This window comes from Trichoplax adhaerens, genomic scaffold, assembly GCF_000150275.1.
Source record: "Trichoplax adhaerens TRIADscaffold_1 genomic scaffold, whole genome shotgun sequence".
Taxonomy (NCBI): Eukaryota; Metazoa; Placozoa; class Uniplacotomia; order Trichoplacea; family Trichoplacidae; genus Trichoplax; species Trichoplax adhaerens.
The window spans coordinates 4,287,407-4,310,827 of NW_002060943.1; the positions used below are offsets into that span (position 1 = coordinate 4,287,407).

The 23,421-nt window shown below is 31.2% G+C and overlaps 2 protein-coding genes across 2 annotated transcripts; both read left to right on the top strand.

The window, feature by feature from the left end:
- Window positions 1-1,453: 1,453 nt before the first annotated feature.
- TRIADDRAFT_20067 (uncharacterized protein) lies at window positions 1,454-7,363 on the top strand (the record flags this gene model as incomplete). Its single annotated transcript, XM_002107790.1, has 11 exons — window positions 1,454-1,527; window positions 3,161-3,249; window positions 3,830-3,928; window positions 4,019-4,066; window positions 4,375-4,451; window positions 5,906-5,970; window positions 6,049-6,103; window positions 6,226-6,324; window positions 6,485-6,550; window positions 6,966-7,067; window positions 7,286-7,363. The coding sequence occupies 11 exons, from the start codon at window positions 1,454-1,456 to the stop codon at window positions 7,361-7,363; spliced, it is 852 nt and encodes a 283-aa protein (XP_002107826.1).
- A 1,685-nt stretch (window positions 7,364-9,048) lies between these two features.
- Window positions 9,049-21,571, top strand: TRIADDRAFT_20304 (uncharacterized protein; the record flags this gene model as incomplete). Its single annotated transcript, XM_002107791.1, has 12 exons — window positions 9,049-9,267; window positions 15,008-15,145; window positions 16,810-16,980; window positions 17,159-17,257; window positions 17,754-17,819; window positions 18,083-18,274; window positions 18,418-18,648; window positions 18,852-18,984; window positions 19,794-19,944; window positions 20,405-20,645; window positions 20,864-20,986; window positions 21,200-21,571. 12 exons carry the CDS (start codon window positions 9,049-9,051, stop codon window positions 21,569-21,571), a joined length of 2,136 nt encoding a protein of 711 aa, XP_002107827.1.
- Window positions 21,572-23,421: the final 1,850 nt, after the last annotated feature.

Sequence of the window (23,421 nt, forward strand, 5' to 3'; positions counted from 1 at the left end):
GCAGGCATGGTGTGCGAATTCAACTAGTAAATACGCGTATACTGCTGTGCCGGTTAGGCATACTGTACAGTGTAGAGCAAGATCCAGTCGAGCGAATTATTGGTGTACAAGGTCTTGAATTCAAGGATATTATTTGATAGTAACCTGGAAAAGGGCAGCTGGGTTTATGCAAATATGCGCCCCTACCGGCTAGGTCCAGAAGAAAGGTAGAGGTCCTTGAAAGAGCAACATCATGGATAAAATGATGGCATTGAGTTGCATTGCTTGCTTGGGATATGCTGCTGTGTAGGTTATGTATACAGCCAATGCAGGATCTAGTCGAGCAAATTACTATTGTAAAAGGTCCTTATAAGTGAAAATCAACGTCACTTTATCCAGTTATTGCTGTGAAGTTGCGTTGCAAACAGGGGATATGGTGTGTGTCCATAGCGTTAAACTTATGTCCGTTTGAATACCAATGAATAAGTTTGGAAATTACGCAACAGCTAACAGTACTACGTACAGTATGTGTTTCGGTGCAACACATTGCCAACACGCTGTGGATTAGATTCTTGTTCTCATTAATTTAATTATTGCTCTACTGTTCTTAAATCGTGTGATAAAGATCTTTCATGTCAATTCTATCATGATTGAGCTAATGAATTGTGAGCTACTAGATTCCATTGGATGAAAGAAGTAGAGTCCTGTGACTATCATGAAGGACAGTCATTCTATCTGCATTGCTCGTCGTATAGCTTCCGTAATCCAAACGAATCCTTCCTAAAGCTCAAACAACACTTACTATAACTCATCATCGATGTCTTGTTACACTTTTACCTCTAAATTTGAAATCGAAGCCAAATTATAGCTAAAATTGGACTATTGAGGTGAAGGAAAGACTAAAAAGTACGATGACCATGTGGACGATGAGCTATCTTATTTAATGTCAAGAGGCGGATGGCAGTAAACGTGTCATGACGAAAGTTATATAAAAAAAGTATCTTGGAGCGATCGAAGCCCTTAATGATCATTACAGGACTGTATAAGCACAGATTATAGAGACTATTACGACAGGAAGAAACAGAAAGGTTTGCAAAATTACAACATCGATCCATGGGCGGCAAAGGGGAGAAGGAGTCGGTAGCCATGGAGAGCGATGCCTTCAGTGCTGGGTGACAATGAGCATGAACAGTACCCTCATCAGGCACAGTTGGTACAGTGCAAATACTGTAGGCTTCCTACTAGCTGTACTGTACTGTACACTAGTGTACAGTACCAAGACTATACAGTATAGAGTGCTGATACAATACTTGGCACCGTATACAGTAGTGTGGGCACTGCTAACCTGTGGATGGGCCTGGGCTTTGCTCCTTTTCGTTTATTGCCAGAAAGATTTTATCGTTTTGGCAGCAAGTTCGTTTTGTCTATTGGCAATTGCAAGTTTTCTTCTCTTCATCATCGTTATTATAGCGCTATGTCGACTAATGTGGAATTAGTTTCTTCTGCAAGATGCTTTCAGAGTTCCATCAATGTTTATAGCCATGACAGGTAAATAGTTTTAGCATCCAATTGTTGCAGGTAGGCATGAACTGATTGTAGTGCATTGGGATGTACAATATCGATCCTCCTTTAGCCAACGAAATAGTCAATCTTGCATTGAAACTATCATAAATACTTACAATCTACCTGGATAGCAAGGAACTTGTCATTAGTATGCAAAAAATCATGTTGCAATTGCCAAATAATTCTACCTCCAAAACTGGGCATGGTGCATTATTGTTATTTGTACAGTATCTCCCTCCCCCCCTCAAAATAGGTCTTCCTCTTTTCCTATACAGTAGCTGCAAAATCATCATTCTTGTGTCCGTAATTTTCTCATTATACAGTGCTTGCTTTAATTAAAAAGAGTCTCGCAGCTTGCTACCAATCGTTGAAAGTAAAGATAGACAATAATAGAATAATTGTACGAGAATAATTCTCTTGCTAGATTAATAAAAAAATGCTATATAGACATTTTTAACAGCTTTGTTATGCTGCGTAGCATGAAGTCAGAAACTGCAGCACCATCATATCCGGATCATACTGTAGACTTCGACTCTTACAAGGACTGCATCAACATCAACCCATGATCCCAAGTACTTTATAGTTTTTAAGATTCATGCTGCATGCTAGCATGATGTAATTTTTGATATTCTTGCAGCATGAGCGATTTTATACCTTGGTACATTTTGAACAGCTTTGTGATGCTCTCTACTATTCTAGTGAGTTATTGCACAGTTTCAGCAATGTGTAGAGAATCACTCACTAGTGTTAGAGCGCCCTAGTGGACTGGATTATACCCTTACCGGTATTTTATACTTTTTTTAAGATTCTTGGGGCATGAATCATTTTATATATTAGTAAAGTGACTAGTATTCCCTTCGTGTTGAAATCAACTTTTGTGACAGCTTGAAAAATTGAAAACTTGCACAATGTGCATTAGACAGTACAGTACTGTACAGTATGTTATTAATTAAGCGTAATCTACTGTAATTCGATTATACTGTATGTACAGGCGTGGCCTTGTAGAACATAAAATGATTGATTTTCAGATAGTGATACTGGAATATACAGGTTAAATCCAATTTATTTTTGCAGGCTCATTGTTGACAAATGCTCTTCCGTACGTACGTGTAGACAGTTCACAATAGGAATGCTATGTGAATAACTACTACAGTGGATCAGAAATATGCAGGCCATGACCGATGAAAACTGCTTTATTATTCAATGATATAATACAATAGTTGGTAGAGCAGCCATCTTCACATTTATAACTACAAATGTGTATAGTTATTTCAAAGCTAAGTTGTTATTTTTAGCTGATCATATTGCTGCTTCCATTCTACTTTTGATCTGATAGAGCACAATTTCTCTTCTTGTAGTACTCTTTAGTACAAGTAAATATTGTCAGTCTATTAAAGTCAACCCTGACCTCCATCATAACACTACAAATGGATTGCTTAAATGAGATCATAAGTGCTACTGATGACATTGACATTGATTCTTGTGATCATGACGAGTAGAATCGATTAATTACTTTCATTCCGTACCATGCTTTTATTATCGATATATTTGCTGTAGAATAATAAAAAAATTTTGCGTAGAAACTTTCAGCTGCTAATCGATATTTTTCTCTTGTTAGTGAGGAACTTCAATGCAAAATGAAATTTGGTGTCATACTTCCCGATCAAGCTAAGGAATCGAAACTTCCAGTTCTCTATTGGCTCTCTGGTCAGCATTTGTCTATCTTTGTTCGTCGTGTTAAAACTTTTACTTATTGCATTAGATGTGGATACTAATGCAAATGCAATTTTGGCTCATTTGCTTAAATGATATCATTGTAAAATTTTTCTACCTCAAGAGATAGTTGCACCACTCCAATAATACAGTCCATTGGTGATCATCTGACTAGACACCAAATATAATAGATAGATATATTAGTCACTGAACTCTTGGCGTAATGTAATCTAGGCTTAATATATGTATAGAACAGGAATTCTAGGGACTTCTTTATCTATGGATTATAGTAAATATCTCATCCTAGTGACTTGATTTTTTCTTACAGTTTCTTCAGTATGGTTAGAATACTATAATTTTAGTCATATAGTTTTTACAAAATCGTATATCGATGGTCTAGAAATACAAATCAATAATGACATATTGCTCTAATTGCCTAGAAATAATGCTAGAAATTGATTTTATTGTCATAGCTTTAAACCTGTAATCCTAGTAATTTATATGCTCATTTATCGGAGTGTAAAAGTTAATTTAATTGTTTATAGTTGTTTAAAATATCTTATTATCCTTGTAGGATTGACATGTACTGAACAAAATTTTCTTACGAAATCTGCCGCGCATAAAGCTGCTTGCGATAACGGTGTTATAATCGTATGTCCTGATACGAGTCCTAGTAAGTATAGTAGTGACTGATACTTTCTATAGGGGTGTATTTAAGTCAATAACGTTGCTCTATTGTTTTCTCCTATGCGGCTATTTCTAGGGGGATGTAACGTTGAGGGTGAAGAGGATTCTTGGGATTTTGGCACCGGTAAGTAAATATCTATCTAGTTAATCATGGTTATGGTAAGAATATAAGCTGTGCTCAATGCTTGCCACATTTGATATATATATATATATACAATATCTTGGAAAACTTGCATGGTTCTCGTTCGTTCTTTATAGATTCTACTGAGTACATCGTCATTATTAGATATTTTCTAAATTATCTTTAGTAATCATACAGGCTAGGGCTATGTGCTCTTTCGGGATGCAGTGGGATTTACAATAATTGTAAATATCACTTGACTGACCTGATTTGCGATCTGATATTATATAACTCTAAAACTGTTATTTTAGGTGCTGGATTTTATCTTGATGCTACTGAAGAAAAGTGGAAGAAGCATTATCGCATGTACTCCTACATCGTCAAGGAGGTACATTATATGCCAAATGTAGCTATACCTATTTACACAAATACTGTGATATTTCTTCTAATTTTAGTGTTTGAGTTGAGTCATCACTTTATTAATGTGTAGTGTTTCCAACGAAGTACTTGAGATTATACTTTTATTGAGAGATCGATGATGACTGAATCGATAAAATTTCCTATGGCTTATACGATTTGGATATAGTAGCTGACAGAATTATTTAAAAGTTACTGACATTCTTCAATATTTATTGCCATGAAAAAGCTGTTTCATTGGTATTATTGTATCAGATTAAGTAGAAGAGATTGGCGCCTTACCGAATAAGTAGCTATAGGTTGTAAAAGTAGCCAACTCAATAGAACCTATTTCTGTAGGTTTATTAGTTAGATTCGGCTTATAATTTTCCTTCGATTTATGATACCTAGACATCTAGATTCCATAGTAACTGAATAATTCACTTAAAATTATTTCACTTTCCTCGGTAAATACACCCTGAAAAGACTACGTTTTGGGTATTTATATATCATACAGAGTATTAATGATCGCTGCCTTACCTTATCTTATGAACTGTCAAAGTGTGTATAAAGATCTCAAATTGAATTGATAAAGTTACCTTTAGCTTATACAGACCATTTCTATTTGCAATTCCGTTCAAATTAAATAATCCAGACTCTGTAACGAATAAATCAATTGTAAAAGTATTAATTCACTTTTTGTCACTTCATATTATCTGGAAATTTTTATGCTATAGTAATTTACAAATAGCTTGCCGTATCTGTGCTTGCTGAGTATAACTCTTCTGATATGTCACAGCTATTCACCACCTGCGATGGTGCAGCAAGGCTTTATTGAACCTGGTCAGATAATGGCTAGTTCATACATTAATAGTAAATAGTTACTACTCAAAGATAAAAATGTCTGATATACCTAAATGTATATTAATAAATTAGTGCTGTTGAAATTTTTGTAGTAGAATGAATCAATGAATTAACTATCATACGGCTTGAGGATTTGTTTAGTAGGATATATTGTTGTTAAAATAAGTAACAACATAGTATTAGAACACAATTTATTGTATAATAACAGGCTTTGATAGAATAATCCCTTAATTATGGTCTGGTGGTGATTGTTAATTCATCGAGTATCATTCCTGCAATTTGTGATGATAGTGGACAAATGTATTATTATTATATAGTGTTGATATCTGGTATTGCTTACCATATTGAGTTAATTGCGGATTTATAATCAAGAGTTCTTCTTCCTTAAATGGTTATTGGCAATTCCCGCTTTTTTTGTTATTGAGTACTGTCCGTAGAAAATGTTAATTTTATATAGTCTATTACAGCTTCAAATAGAAAGCTATTCTGTGTATCTGAATTGAATATCTGCTTTAGTAAGATGACGTGCATACCTGTAAAGGAGTTTACCTACATAAAGGTTCTTCTAATCTGATGATTTAGTTTCCGAAGATTATCTCTGCTAATTTCCCGGTTATACCTGGAAAACAGTCAATTTTTGGTCACAGGTTAGTGATTACAAGGTATTTTCTTATAGGGGATCTATTGGAATCAAGTAATATTTCAAATTTCAATTTTCAATGTAGTATGGGTGGCCATGGTGCAATAACCATCGCACTGAAAAATCCAGGCATGTTCAAAGTATGTACTAAAGTGATCTTGAAGTAGCTTTTGCCTTGTATTATTAATGTGATTAATCTTACGGAGGAAAGCAGCATATGAAGATAAAATTTTTTAAAGTGGTTTTTAATTTTATTTTATAGAGTTTGAGTGCATTTTCTCCAATATCGAATCCAATTAATGGTCCATGGGGTAAGAAAGCATTTACAGGTTACTTGGGACCTAATCAAGAATCATGGCGGGTAACTTATTGCTTATTGCCATTATAATAGCAATGCAAATGAAATGTTAGGGCACAATTGCACTTTTAAGTACGATTGCTAACATATTCCTACTTTTTAAAGTGTTTATTACATGTTTTATACCTGATTGTATGTATTCTATTTATAACCTATAATTTAGTGTTACGATGCGACAGAACTTGCGAAGAATTACGATGGAGATGAGATTGAGCTGCTTGTAGATCAAGTACGTGCTGCACGTGTGATAGTATAGTTATAGTTGGCTGTCTTTAATTTTGATAATGTAGTTAATAGTCGCTTCCTGTTTACTGGTTAAGATAAACAGATGGGTCATTAAGTTTCTAAAAAATCACAGTTAACAATATATATGCTGTTACTAAATGTAGGTTATGTCAGTAAGGTATAACTTCGTCGCGGTTAATATTAGTGCATGCGCTGTATATATTGATATATGGTAATTTAGTTACCCCATATTGTGAGCAGATGATACAATGTACGCTACTCTGCATATTTACGAATAGGTCTATCCAAATATGCAGAGATATGAGATATACTTTAACGTTACAACTTTAATTTCTTATTTATGAAGAAAGTCATCATTACAGAACCATTTTACTTCACCTTTTAATTTCTAATACTAGGGGGCAGCTGATCCTTACCTTAAAGATGAACTGTTGTTACCTAACTTTTGCAATGCGTGCAATAACAATAAGAAGGTGAAGCTGACTTATAGAGAACACGTAGTAAGTATTGGAGGAGTTACTGTGATTTGTAAACGGAGATAGATTATTTATTCAATGATTGTATATTACCGGTTACTATTATATAATTTTAATTTAAAATCAGTGTACTGTATGATTGAAGGTTTAAAAGAGTAGATTTATTTTAGGGTCTATTCTTTATTTTTGTTTTTATGCAACTGTCATTAATTAATCCTGTCACTTTGATATTTAAAATTTAGGGCTATGACCATGGATTCTATTTCATAGCTACTTTTATTGAAGATCACATCAAATATCATGCCCGTTACTTAAAGTAACTATTCGATGTAGTCATGCTTCATTAGGCTATTGTACCAATGACTAGCGTCGTTAGTTGCGTCATGCTTAGATATGGTATACAGGGCATATACACTCACCTCAAGAATCTTTTAAGTAGTTAATTCTTTTGGTAGTTTTGAGAAACGTATTAGTAATTAGATTTGCAGGCTGTTATAACGGTTTTTAAAGACTTTTCATGGAAGGGCTAATTTGCAAACTATTCTGAAGGACATGATTATCATATCTTGTCTGCTTTTATTCATAATAAATATCAAGAATTAAAATTTATATGATTATTAAGATTGAGTAATTTATTATTTATGGATAATTTTTATTTTTGAAATTGGTAAATTTTGGAGAGTGTAGGCGACGTTACTGTTTTGTTCTCAAGCTTATTTGGTAATTCACTTATTGTTAATAACATTTGACAACGTGAGAACATTTGGGGAGCGTGTGATAAGCTGTTTTCAGTTTTTAAGCCAAATAGAAATGATTAACTCTTACAAACATAATAGAATATTCAGTTACTTACATTGAAGTGGCAAAATTTAGACTGGTAAACGCGGGATAAATTATACAAGAATAGCCATCAAATCTTGATGGATTTTTTAGTCATGATAAATGAGTGAGAATGAATTTTCTTTTATTATTTTTTACGATTGGCAAGAGTTAATAGGTTTTGATTTTCGTCAAATATAGAATTACCTTTATTTTTATATCTACAGTTATGATGTCAAGTTAATTGTAGTTCATCAGCGATATTAAATTGATGGTTCACATTAATCTAGTTTATGTTCATTCGTCGGGCTGATCTAGAAATAATGACAATGATATAATGATAATTATATGATTATTATTCTTATTATCAATGGAGTAGGGTTGATGGTAAGATTTTTCTCTTTTACTTTCGGTTGAATTATATGAAAAAGAGTTATAAATATAATAGAAATATTACCAAAGTTAACTTAAAACTTTATTTGTTAATACTTGTAATAGTCTTAGAATAAATAATTAGAGATAGTAGTTCAATATTTAAGAAATAAATATTTAAGCAGCTTAGTTTATGTACTCGTATACGTATCAGAATCGAATTGTTGTAATATTGTGTTAGTAATTATCCAGACACCTTTTGTCTGATGGACAATTTGAAAAGGTTACTGCTTGTTCTGATGACTTACTCAGTTATTTTCCAATTTTATTTCATTTGTGAACATATTGATTATAAGCAGGAAATAATTATTAAGCTGGCTGGAAGAACACAATATCAGCAGATGTTTATCATATTGTCCAATAATAGTCTTTAGTCATCGTTAAGATGTGCTATTTAATTATTAATATCTAGAGATACTTTATTAATTGTTAGAAAATCGTATTTTGATATCATGTATATATTACCACCTGGTCATTAGCAGTAAATAAACAATGGGTTAAAAAAGTAATTTATTAGGAGGGGATTAGTCCTTATAGTGGCAATATGGTTATTTTACTAACAGACTTCAAGAAGGCGCTAAGAGTAGGATAAAATAAGCTATTAACAAAAATTTCATCCATCGAAGCCAATCTGGTAACAGTTAAAAGTAAATACGTCATTGATAAGTGTTTAGCCCAGACGGTGTGGAATTGACAAGGCAGCAAGAATTTGGTTTAAAATATAATTGTATCATTGCTTCACTTTAGCCGATCCATGGCTATTCATATAATATTACTCTTAACAGTAGCTGTTGTAAGTAGCTATGGTAAGGAGGACATCTACCTTGGCTGTATTTATCCTACTAGCAATAATTTCGCAGCTATACGTGGCCAAGGTTATGCAACTGCAGTTAAAATTGCTGCAAAATTGATCAATCAGAGAGATGATATATTGCCGGATTATAATTTAAAAATTCTCTTCAAGGATTCTCAGGTAAGATTGTTATATCATTAATACTGTTATTATAACTATATTTTAAGGTATACTAGTATTTGCAGATTTTAATTTGCCCTTATAGTATATGTGTTTTTTCCAAAACTGATCTACACCGTGTCGTTCAATTTTTTAAATGAGATTTTATTGGGCCGCGGTGTTCGGTAATTTAAAACGATAGATTTGGTAAGATACGCTGTCTCTGAATCATATGCCATAGACATAATAGATGATATCAAATCTGCAGCGGTTCTCTTGCTATCATTTTTGTTAGAGGTGATTATAGAAGGCAGAAAATTGCCTCCTAGTATTACATTGATGAGCCATTCAAGAGAATTGTCATCAATATTATGACTTGAAAATTGAATTATAAATAATTAGATTTTTACTATATTGCAATTAAGTAAGCTGGCTTAGAGGCGGAATTACTTTGGGTCATGATTATCATAGGAATCCTATCATATAATGATGATCAAGCCCATCTGCGTATAGCTATGACAACTCGTAAATAATCGATAAATGGTCCTATCAGTTTACACTTTCTGTATTGTATTTCTGTACTCTAAATCATGTTGTTACTGCTATAGACTGTCTGGATATTTTAGATTGGACCTTAATTTGATGCATGGTCTTGGCCGAATATATATTTCTCATACAATCGTAGTACAGCCGTAGAATCGTCGTCAACTTACAATAAGCTTGAGCTCTTGATCCGTTGAAGCTTAGCCTATTATGATTAACTTTACTCTGAAAGTTATAGTTATAGATTTTATTTATCTTAAGAATTTCTGGTTTATTTTTGTAAATGTATAATAACTGTAAATTATCTAAGTTTCATCTCCAGTTATATATGGTATTTGGCAACCAATACTGACTATATCTTAATTATTATCGAATTGGTAATTAGTTACCGTAGAATTTCAGTTTAAGTCTTTAATACTGAATATCCTCCAGGAATTTGTTAACAGTTACTTTGGTTGTAATAACATGTTCGGTCTACAAGTTAAGGATAGAGAAAATTATCTCATACTCTATTTGCTGTTGATATTGTGATTGAGAACTATACCATATTATGATTAAGATATAACTGGAATTGCTAGCTTTCATTTTTCCTATTTAGAGGAAATGATTTAGAATTTTACGATCACTAATTCTGCGTGAAACATTCTCACGTTCGCTGTTGTTAGTAATTCGATTGGATTTAAAGTGTCAACCAATAACAATAATTCAATAAGATTCAACAACAATTTAATATTGCCATACTAAGTAATTCTTTTGGCCGTGCGTATTCCTAGCATATGGATAATTATTGAGAATAATAATTACCGATCCTGCTATTACCCTGTCTTTGACAACTGGTGTTCGCCCATAACAATACGATCATTAGGATAATATCTATGTTCTTGGAGGATTTGTTACAATCAAGGGCATACAAATTCATGCAAAAATCTCTTTCTCTCGTTAATTAATTATTTTTGTCGGCAATTTAATCATTAGAGTGCCTGCATAGACTGCTTGTGAGACCAATATATCATATGTTATTCCGATGTTATTGAAAGGTTTTCTTTAAGCAACAATGCAAATTCTTTTAGGTGATCAGTTATATTAACAGTAGAAGGGTCATCGGTGAAGTATTATTAGACTGATATTAAGAGTTTTAGTTGCGCATAAAATTTGATGAAACAATGGCCAATATTGTAAATTATTTTGGTAGTTTTAAAAATGCTAAGTTTACTGAGATATTCTGAAATTGGCCTAAGGTCATTTTACCGGATTCTAATCATTTCTATCTTCTATTGGTGGCATCATTATTTTTGCTTAGTATAAGGTTTTATTTATTATAGAAAGAATTTAAGTTTATTTTACTGTAATTTAATACTATTTGGCATCGCGGTATCCGCTTTCTTAAACAAAGAGAAAATTTGATAAATACTGCAGCTGACTTCACTAGTTTTACGGCAAATACGATCATTAATTCAATATATTGAGGTGCCATAAGGAAAAATGATCACTGAAAGAAATTAATATTAAACATATACCGCTTAATTTAGTCGAACTTGTAGTACTCAAATCCAAAAAATAAAATTTATTATTACGCGTTTAGAAAATTTCCTTTTTTATTTCAGAGCATTTCATGATTCTGTCTTTTAGTCTTAAGTGAGATATAAAATTTTATCAATATTGAGTTTCAATCCCTTCATTACATTAAAATCGATTTTGAATGCTTATAAAGGCGTTACAATCGAAATACAGTACAAGTAAGCACTTCTAAACCGTTGTTATATCCAGATATCTTGGAAAAAAATTTTCTTTATATCATTTCTTTAACTATAATTTTATAAAGAACTTTTACGGCTACGATGTTACTCAATTTCAATCTTTTTTCACTTCAGTAACTACAATGACTTAAAGTAATACACTATACTATAACATCAACTCGATTAGTATCCGGTATGGGTATATAATATACTATAAATGCAAATATTGTTACGGAAAAGTACTGTCAATGGCGCGCAAGAAAAAAATTCCGCATTGCACTTAAATATTCAATTTAATTTATTTTAAATTAGTATCAAATTTCATATCTTTTTATTTCAAATCTGAATAAAATTCATTAAATCATCTGGTTTTTAATTCGATGATGACTCAACATAACGCTTTATTGAAGTAAATGTTCACCAGCAAGTTTCATAACTGAATAAAATTAAACTAAAACAACGAAGGAAAGAGTATCGTAACAGCATAAGAATTGATTATTAATGCCTTTGGTTTTAGTCATATCTGATTTTTGCTTATTCTATCACTTGAAAGATCATTCAGTCATATCAAGTAAGTATTGTATAAGTATCAGCATCTATAGCATTTACTACAATGTTTCCTTTACTCTTTTAATATAATAAAGTTAAATTGATAGCTACCGGTAGAACAGACTCAATGATCTTTTCATTACTAAATTTTGAAAATTTTGGTTCCAATAATGTTGCATTTGGTCATTTGCGATCAATAAATACAGGCTTATTTTATATTTTGTCCTTTTGACCATTATTTGACAATTCTAGTCGTATAATCTACCGCATAAGCTGGATACTCAATTAATCTAAATATGGCATCTATTGAATTCTTGAAATTTTCAATAACAAGAAGAATTGTGCTGTATCGAATGTTCATATTCTATTAATCTTGATACAGAACCTATTACAGTCTTGAAATATTCAATAACAAGAACAATTATACCATATCGGATGTAGATTTGGGTCCGACTTATCAATATTTCTAGAAAAATAAGCCATGCTATCTTGTTTTTAAATCATCTATGTCTGGCATTAATTGCATTAAGAACGAATTTTCATCGATATATCATCAAAGGTGTTGTTCCATCCGTGATAAAAGCCTTTCTTTTTAATTAGTATTATAGTGTAGGCCTGATGGCTACCTACTATATGATAATATAGTATATTTCAGTAATTTTACTATGTTTAATTGATTTGCAATATTCCTTCAATTTATTTGATCATCTTACCAAAATATAGCGAGTAAATGAAAAGGCGAAAATTTTCCGAATCTCATTCGAAAATAGTTTCTGTAGATGTAACAATTATTATAAAGTTAGAATTCATTAAATTTAAGCCTTATATTTTACGGATACCCATTTTAGATGTAGGGATACTATCAATAATATAGGCTATAATACTGTAATTTAGATGATTTCATGACTGCCCGGTTTAAAATAAACGAGAAAGGTCCTAGAAATTGATAGCTTCAAGGAATAATATAATCCAGGCATTATAAGTTATTATGCGAAATTGTTTAGTAGATGATGTCCATTTTAATATAGCTTTAAATCAACATCAACGTTGCTTATTTCCTGTTGCAGCTGTTATTGATATTTATTTAGGCAAAGCGATAAAACTAACCAAATACCAGTATGTTGTTAGACAGAGTGATAATCAACGATTTATACCGGTATGCTAACTTAATGGGCTCCTATAATAGCAATCAAAGCTAAAATAATTTTTACTGAGGTCAATTCTTATGTTACTTAGTTTCGGTTAAAACCCATGATTTCATCTATTTAACTATTGATAGATTAATTTAATCTTTTCATCGTGTATCTATTCGATTTTATGATGTTACACTGTCACACTAACGATTAAAATAATAATGAAAAAGTAAATTACTATATATTTTGATACCGTTTTAGTAGCATAAATAACTGAGATTTATCTGGGTATCAAGTGCTGTCGTCGTGGGCTCGCATAGCATATTACTAATATATAATCACCGTAATTCCTCTGTTTACTCTGCTTCCAACTCAGCTTGAAATAATGCTAATCTATAAAATCGTAGTTGCAGGGCTATTGGAAGCTTTTTCTAAAGATAAATAGCAAAGAAATGGAAGATTTTAGAACTTTGTATTGATCACTTAACACGTAAAATCCACTTGTTTCGATATTAAATTGTTGATGCCAAATTTCTTCAGGACCTAGCAAAATAATGTATGATTCGCCTATTTTATAACAGTCTTAAAATAGCATGATATTAGATTAAAATAAAGAAGAGAGGCACGAAAGTATTGAAGCTGAAAGGTTTAGAATTTATGTACATACAAAATACATTCAGATCATTTATCTTGTTGAATGATGTATCGATACAATTACTCAATGTGCTATTGATGAGTTGGGTTGTAATGGAGATGCTTCCATGCGATTAAAATTAAGGCAAACCTCTTATATGAAAGCTCTTGTAGTGAGTATCTTGGTAATTTTAATTGCGGTATGTGTTTAGAATAGGGCATACTGAAGTACCGTATAAATTATTTATCACGTCGTGCAAACTGCTTATGTTGATGCCATCAAAATTTGGAGCTTACTGGATTATATGTCAACTCAAGAATTTATATTTATTGTTATGGATTATACTTATAAAAGGTGGGACTAACTAAAATTGCCTGAGATCATATAACCAGTAATGGAAGGATTTCATTTTTACACTAACATTAATAGACGGTTAATAAACAGTATAGATAAGGAGTCGTAATACTTGAATTTAAATTGAGGAATCAAACCACTGAAAAAGAAAGGTTTTATAAAGTGGTTAAAGAAACGGAGGAAGTTGATTATATAGAGACTTTCAGAAATAACTACCAAGCAATTTCACGGTAACCGCATATAAAAGGTTTTCAATTGATTGACATTATAGCACAGTATCATACGATACTATCCACTATTAGCATCAATAAGCTATATCATGCAGAAAAATTGTAACAGTTAGGGCTAAATGATTCTATAAGCCTAATTTAGTCCACAATAATTGAGCCGAATGGCCTTCTCACTTTTTCTCGAGTTATTTTAGTGTAACAACAGATTTGCATAGCATTTGTAACAGTTACTGTATTCTAAAAGTGATTTATGCGTATTTTGCAGTTAGTATTCGGTGATAGATTGATTATATATCCATACTCACTTATTAAATTTGGATAGAAAGTAAGGAGATAAGTAAAGACTAAATTAGAATTTGGGGATATGTTTGATGTATTTAATGCTCTAAGTTCAATGATACTGCTGGATCTACGAGTTTTCTTTATTTAATCTTTTGTATAAAACAATATGTTTGTTATTCTAAATTTGTCAAAAAATCGATTAAATATTTAATTTAGCATAAAACTGATAAATAGCCACATTATGTTTACTTCTTATTTTCTTAAGTTCATTTCAATCTTTATTCTCTTTGTTTTTTATAGTTGGCGTCTCGATATGCTGTTAAAAGTTTAGTTGAATTAATTAGCGAAAAAAAACAAATCTTTGGCTTTCTTGGACCAGTTTCATCGTCATGCTGTGAAGGTACAGCAGCTGTGGCTCCATTTTGGAATCTGATACAGGTTAATTGAAAATTTGAAGCCGATTGTTTTTTATTTAATTTTGATCAGACTGCTTGTATTAATATAATAAATGCTTCAAAATGTTTTGTATTTCACATTGAAATCACCAAACTCGATATCAATAGTAAGAATTTTAGAAATTATTAATGTCACTCAATTATATTTACAATGCTCTCTTATGGTTGGACAATATTGCCAAAGATAAAATACTATAATATTAAAGTAGCATATTTGTCTATAAACTCCGCATCGTATAAGCTTATGATACTATATCCTACTCTTGAACACACAATTACCTGGTTATATTTCAATACGGTGCAATTGAATAGCGTTTAAAGCAACATTATACTATAGTTATAATTGACTAATAGATTCAAATATATTCACCATTACCACAGCAATTGCCTTTTTACGGATTTCAATGGCTTGCTATTTTTAAGGCGATTTTAATGTTAGCTAGCAATTAGAAACGTTCAATACTATTTATTACAGGTAGCAATGATTTATAATATAATATACTTTTGATTAGTTCATTATTAACTTTAATCCTGCTATTTAGGAATATCGATTTTTATCTAGCAAGTTGCATTGTCTGATTTAGTTTAAAAATTAAATACTGTAATATGAGCATAGTAGGATAGATAAATAATCTTAGCTACGCTTATAAGGGCATATGTTAACAATAAAATAAGCACTTCTGATAAGGAACAGTGTACGAAATTGATCTTAAATATAGAATGCAAGCATAGTCATCAATATGAAATTTTAAGAAGATCTACTTTCATACTTAGTTACTGTTTGGCCAAGTCTGTCTTAGTTTTTAGACCGTTTCGATGTTGAAACTCATATTTAATATTAATGTATTAATGCAGTATGAATTTAACTAGTAGGTTATGTCAAGATATTATCTCTTCGATATATTATTAAATTTATTATCTACTCTTATGTACAAGTATGAGTAGGATTCAGCAAATCACAAAGAATCATATGATCTAAGAAATTAAATAAATTAATTGATGGTATTAGTGACGCGTTTATCTAGGCTCATTTGTAGTTTTATCATGTGATTACTTTAGTTATGTAATGTTTAGTATTTTCATATCGGTAATTTTCTAATATTAAATTTTTGCGTTAAATTTGTGCTATATTCACGGAGAATTAATATGATTAATAGATTATGTCTCAGTATTATTTTCTTTTTATGCTTTCAAAATATACAGTGCGACTATAGGTGGGTCTTATCAATGTGAAGGAAATTAAATTAATTAAGTTGAATGTCTTAATTCAAAAAACTGCTGACAAGTTCATTCAATTATCATTTACAGTTTCGATGTAAGATTTTCGGTCGTATTTTTATTAATTTCCAAGTGTTCCTTATATTTATTATTATATTAAATAATGATACTGTATATTTGGATAACGTGAATATATTTAATAGAATACATCTCAAAGCCATTTTATTGTAATGTTTTCGCGTTGTAAATGTGAGTATGATATAATTTCAGCAATCTATATGGGATTACATAATGAGCTTGCTGAAAAATTAATTTACAGCACTAATCGGGGAGTTATCTAATTTTATTTAAAGTTGATGCGTTCTTGAAATTGCTTTGCTAATTCTTATAGGCAATTAGCTAACAATTTGTTTTTTAACTTGGTTTCAGATCTCGAATGGGTGTACGTCGGTTTCACTTGGTAACAATAAACTTTATCCGCTGTTCTATCGAATGACGCTAAATGATACATCTTATAATGGTGTATTGGTGGATATCTTCCAAAAAATGAATTGGACAAGCGCGGGAGTTATTAATTATCAAGACTTTACCTTTACAAGTGTATGCTATGACATTAATTTTTCATAAATTTTGATTTAACTAGTGTAGATTAAATGTTAATGATCAATTCGAATAATAAATGGCTTCACGTTCGTTTAATTTTAATCTTAAATTTTTGATCGAAAATTTTACAATATGAAATATAATATTTTCTCTTGTATCATTTTTGCTATTAAAGATAACGGAAGATTTAGTCGCACAATTCAAGAAGGTTGGCATTGACTATGATATTCAAAGTTTCGCTATTGATCCCGTGGCTAGAGTTGATAAGTTAAAGGTAGCTTCACCTTGTTAGCGCAAAGTGTTATTGTTGTAGACGAAATCATCTGATTTTGACAATAACGATAGGGGTTAAATATTTCGATATTTCAATTAATTTTTAATAGTAGGAAAGGCAGTCTTAGCAATAATTTAATTCATAAAATTATCCTTAGTAATATATTAATTATCTTAATTGGTCATGTTTTTATAATATCAATTCTATTTACATACTCTGCGTGAGCAATAATGTTTCAATATTTGTCTAAATCATCACGGACATCTACTTAGACATCGAATTAGTAAATTGATAATTAAAAAATCTTACTGTTGAAACTAAGATATGCAGTATAAATGCATAATTTGCGCTTTTGTTGCATAATTTAACACGTAGTTGAAATTATCCACGCGACTAATATTGGGACTTAAGTTTAAAATATACCTATTAAGATTAAATCTTAAATTTTTCGCTTTATTCAGCGTTGTTTCCTTCATTAATACTTCTACGCAATTAGGATGCCGATACGCGAATCTATGTTCTCTATGTCTATCCTGCACAAGCCATTAGAATTATATGTAGGGTAAGTATACGATTTTGGATTGCATTCGAAATTTGCGACTGTGAATATACTATCGGCAGCACGATATTCTCTTACGAAGATATAAGATGCTCCATCATTAATTTATGCAACTATAAATAATTACCCAGTATCGAACGGAAGTTCATCGATGATAGCTACAAAGCTAAGAGACGATATCTTTGCTATTTTTAAGTTTACTTAAGGAGTAGTACACCTGATAGTCTTAAGTAACGAGCATAATTTATTAATCGTCTCGTTTTTAGGCTTATGAATTAAATATGTTTGGACCTGGTCATGTCTGGTTCTTACCAGAATGGTATGGTTCATTGTGGTATGATAATGAGATTCATGCGGTGAATTGTTCTAGAAATCAAATTCGACAAACCTTAGATGGCTCATTTGGATTACAACAAGTTTTTCTTTCGTCAGATAATTTGACGACTATTTCAGGCTTGGTAAACTACGTAATTAACGATAAGATCGAGCTAATTCTCAGTCAAACAATTGTTAATCTCTTAAATTGCAATTCATTCTCTACATATTAGAATATCGATATTGCTTACTTAAATATCAATACTGTAATTAATTAATTATTTAGACACCACAACAGTATGTGGATCAGTATTTGGCGATATCTCCATCTAAACAAATTCGCGATGAGAATACGTTGAGTTTTGATTCCCTTTGGGCGTTTGCTCTTGCCCTGAATCGAACTGATGCAATATTGAGAGAAACTAACGAAAATTTAACTCAATTTACTTATAATGATACAAGAATAAGAAATTTACTTTATTCGTCGTTATCTAATCTTACTTTCGACGGAATAAGTGTAAGTTCTATGAAAAGATATTATACCATTGACTTTATGATACGAATATTCTAAATATCTTTCGTATAGTAAATGCTATTCTTTAAGATATGCATATAATATAATAATTTCAAATTGAGTACTGCAAAACTTGATATCAGTGATATTATAATTATATACTTGTAAGATTGAAATATCATAGGCTTAATTAATATCTCCTTTAGGGGAGAGTGGCGTTTGTTGATGGTGATAGGACAGGGGATATTGAAATAAGCCAATATCAAGGTAATAAAAGGATAACGTTGTGCAGTGATGCAGTACATTTAAATAAAAGAATTTCGTCTGTTAAGCTTAACTGTATGTAACGTAGTACTGTACTGTGATCATTTCCTGATTCTGGGTTAAACTATTAGAGTAGAAGATTACTTCCAAGTCGAGACAAAACTATTAGTTATCGCTACCTACAAAAGCGCAATACCCAAAAAATTAAGTACGGAAACTGTATTATTATATCCAAATTAATCTGGAATTTATTACGGCTTTACAGTAGGCGTGAACCCTAATAAGAACACTGTTGTCGGACTATATTCAAGCAAAGATGATAGAACCTATCTTAATCGAACAAATTTTATTCGATGGCCAGGTAAGTAGTCATAGTACCCAATCCACTAAATGGGCAATTACTGCCTAATTTTAATGAATTTTCGTGATTACCTTGCTAAGAAATACTGATAGCGGATAAATCTCTTTTAAGATGTTTAATTATGATTAGCCCAGATACTGTATCGATAATTAAAAGTCATATAGAATTATTTGTTTTTACAAATGATAGATAAGTTTGAATAATAGTTTTTATGATAATCATATCCAATTTTGTTAGACAAAGAGATAAAAGTAATTGCTAATAGTCATAGTGCTCATAATAACTGCAGCAAGAAAAGATTTTGTTTTCACTACTTAAATTTTATTTAATCTCTAAATATTTATGAACGTAAAGCCATTTACAAGAACTAATTTGCACATTTAGTTATTTGTAGATATATAGTAATAAAAATAACAGGAAATTTTACAGCGTAAAATTTCATAGATAGCGTAATCAGCACAGCTGTTGTACTGTTATCCAATTATCAAGTAATATCGGTATCTATTCTCTATTATAACTTTAGGTGGCAAGGTACCTGTAGGTGCCATAACTGTCGTAGTATACAGCTTAACAGTGTCTATTCCTGTCTTTATTGTGTTTACTACTCTATCATTCATTGGAATACTTTCAGCGATGTACTTCCTTTATTTCAATACCAGTAACAGGCATATTAGGTAGGGCATCTCTTTACTTAATTTATTTGAATTAATTGTTGCATAATATAAAAATACGAACGAAATGCTAGAATTGTTCTATTACAATGCTTGCAATACGTTTAGATATGCTAAATTATTCCGTGTAGTACTCTATTGGAGTTAGCATTATTTTGAATGCATTTATCTAATTCATACGTAATTAAGTCAAACAAAATATACTCAATTGAATATGTAATAAATTAGGGGTTAAATGGTTAGTGCATGCTTGTTTATATCGTTTTTTATTTAATATGCTCGAAGATTATAATTAAGGATCTATATGTATTTTCGAAAGTTATTATCTTTACAGCAAACCTGGTTGTGACCTTTAGAGATATTGTAATACAGTATTATCACAAATTAATTTTCTATTATAGTTATTTTTACATCTTTTCTTAGAATAAAGTATTAATATAGTTTGTTGATTCGTCCTCTTAAGAGCAATTAAGATGTCCAGTCCAAACATGAACAATATCCTGGTTCTAGGTTGCATCTTATGCTACGCTTCACTGATAATCTACGGCCTTGATGCGGGTTTAGTGGATTCGCAAGCGATTTCACACAGCTGTATCGCTTATGGCTGGATTTTATGCTTTGGCTTTACTCTATCATTTGGTTCGTTGTTCTCTAAAACTTGGAGAGTTTATAGAATTTACTCAACTGGCTATAAGAAAAAAATAGTATGTTAAAAACAAGAAATACCCTTTCTGTTGTACTAATTGAAATTGTAGGAGCATTACATTAATTTTAGTGGCTAATGCAATTTCACTTATCCTATTCTAGATTTATCGAAGTAAAGTTTTTAAGTAAATGTACTTTTATAGTGTAATTTATTATGACTACACCAAGCAATGCAAGCACATCGATATGAACATAAATTATATTTTGTTATCGATAGATTATAAGGGACAAAAGATTGCTATTGTGGATAATTGTTTTGGCTATTATTGATACTTGCTTACTATTGCTTTGGATGTATCTTGATCCAGTTACAGTAAAAATTGTCGAATCTCAACCAAAGGTAATATAAATTCAGCATTAAATGACCGTAAGTGGCTTGACATATTACAGAAAGAATCACTAGTTCTTTTGCTTTCTTATTTTAAAACAATATTATAGCCCTATAATTCACTTTATATAGCGCTTAAACTCAACTAATGCAAAAAATGATCACTGATCTGATTTATTTTGATAAGACATAAAGTACTAATAGTATTTCTCTTTTAATAAAAAGACAAATCCATTTGAAAATCCTGACATGAGAATTCGTTATAAGACTGTAATATGTTACAACAGTCAAAAAGCAATATGGCTGGGTATAATCTATGGGTATAAGTTTCTGTTCCTACTGTTTGGAGCTTTTTTGGCATGGGAAACTCGTAACGTTCACATACGCGAATTAAATGATTCAAGATATATTGGTATGTCGGTGTATAACGTTTTCGTCATTTCAGCCATTGGAGCCTTATTAAACGAATTTGTTGTTGCCACACCAACAGTCAAATACGTAATGATTGCGATTTTGACTTTGCTGGGTACAACTATTACTCTATGTTTGGTCTTTGTGCCCAAGGTAAATTCTAATTCATCGCTGTTCATAATCTAATTTCCCATAGTGCTACTATCATGGACTAAGACTGACAGCAGTTATGTTGTTAAAAAATTCTATCCGTCAATTGATTCATGATAAAATTAATATTAGCAAGTTTTTATTAGAGTAGATTTATATTAATCAACGAAACTGTTTTCTGATTTAGAAATAGAATCGAATACAAGCACTGATAATTTACAATTTAGTGTGATACTATTTTCACAGTACACAATACCGTCGAATTTTAGTTTAGTTGGAGATTGTAAGCTTTAAAAGCATTCCATAGGTATAACTTTTTTGGCTATATATATTATATAAAACACTTAGAACGGTAAAAAACACTGGTAAGATTTGATAGAATCTGCATTCAAGTTCAGTAGTTCTCTAGACCGTCCATTCTTTCCACTTAGATTCAAATTAAGCAAAAAAATTTTAACTGACATAAATATCGTTTGGGAAACAGCTACAACTATGATAGCACAGTGTTGTACAGGATTATACTCCATTCTTTTTGGCTAGGTAGCACTTTTTACTTGCGCAATGATGTTTAAGAATTTGCTTTTTTAAGCCATAAATTTTCATACAAATGCTTGCAGATATTAGAAAGCGATAGTGGTTATTTATAAGAAATTAATATATTATCAGAATATTATATGAGTGTCACAAACCAGCTTCGTGACAAGGATAACGTAAAACAAATCTCTAAATTACTATAGTCTCCGGGATTCAGTATCCCTTAACTACCTCACAAGAATTTAGACGCCTTTGATTCTACGTTAAAACAACTATACAATTGAGAACTGCTTTATTCAACTATCTGACGATTTTATATACCCTTTTACAGCAGCTAACATTCACAAGTCATCTTATAAAAATACTTGTGTGAGAACATCTACTAACTAATTTTTCACAGTCGGACTACAATATGTCGATTCACAGAATCATTTCAGTACACATTACAGCACAGCAATAAATTTACTGTAACACATTTATAATTAGAGTAATTCCTATTGTAAGGGACTAGATGTAATATATTATCACTATATTATATTAACCAAATTTAGATAACTATTTCTTTACGGTAGTTCGTACCGTGATAATGAGACATGCTGCATTTTAATATTAGGCTTGTTGTCGAAATTACTATAGCCTTTGTATAGATAATCTTAAGTTGATATTGCAAAATTGTTTAGGTAAGGCGATGGAAAAGTGATCCACTAGGTAAAGTAGAGCAAACTCGAACTAGATTCGGTAACGCAAATCGAACAGCTTTAGGAGCGGATCGAACTAGCCAGATTGAGACTCCAGCATCGGATAACTTGATTGAAGAATTCCGTAAAGCCTCAAAATCTAGCTCGAACGATTAATGTTGAACAAGCAAATGTCATGCTACAAACATGATTACATGGCTATTTTTGACTCGAGTTGTGCATCAATCACGTTTAAACAGAAATATACATTTATGATAAATCTTAAGTTTGCCACCTAAATCTGCAAAATTGATAGAAAATCTTGCAACCTTTTTTCTTTATTCGGCATCCATACAAAGGATATTGACCGAATTATAGATCAGAGTAAACGAAAAACTGAATTATTTATAGCTCTTCTAATTCTAATTAAATATTTAAATGAAATTAAACCTTATACCCATAAATTGCTTTCATAAATCAAAAATAATCATTTAATAGATGTCTGGTTAATATCTCTATATAACAAAGCCTTAATTTATTAATTTTTAATATTTCCTCACTACTACTGAATTATTATTATTAATAATAGATTACTGTTTTGTATACACATAGATAGATGGTGTTTACTACGATACGACTGACGTAAATACACTTACATACCGTTCTTTTCGTTAT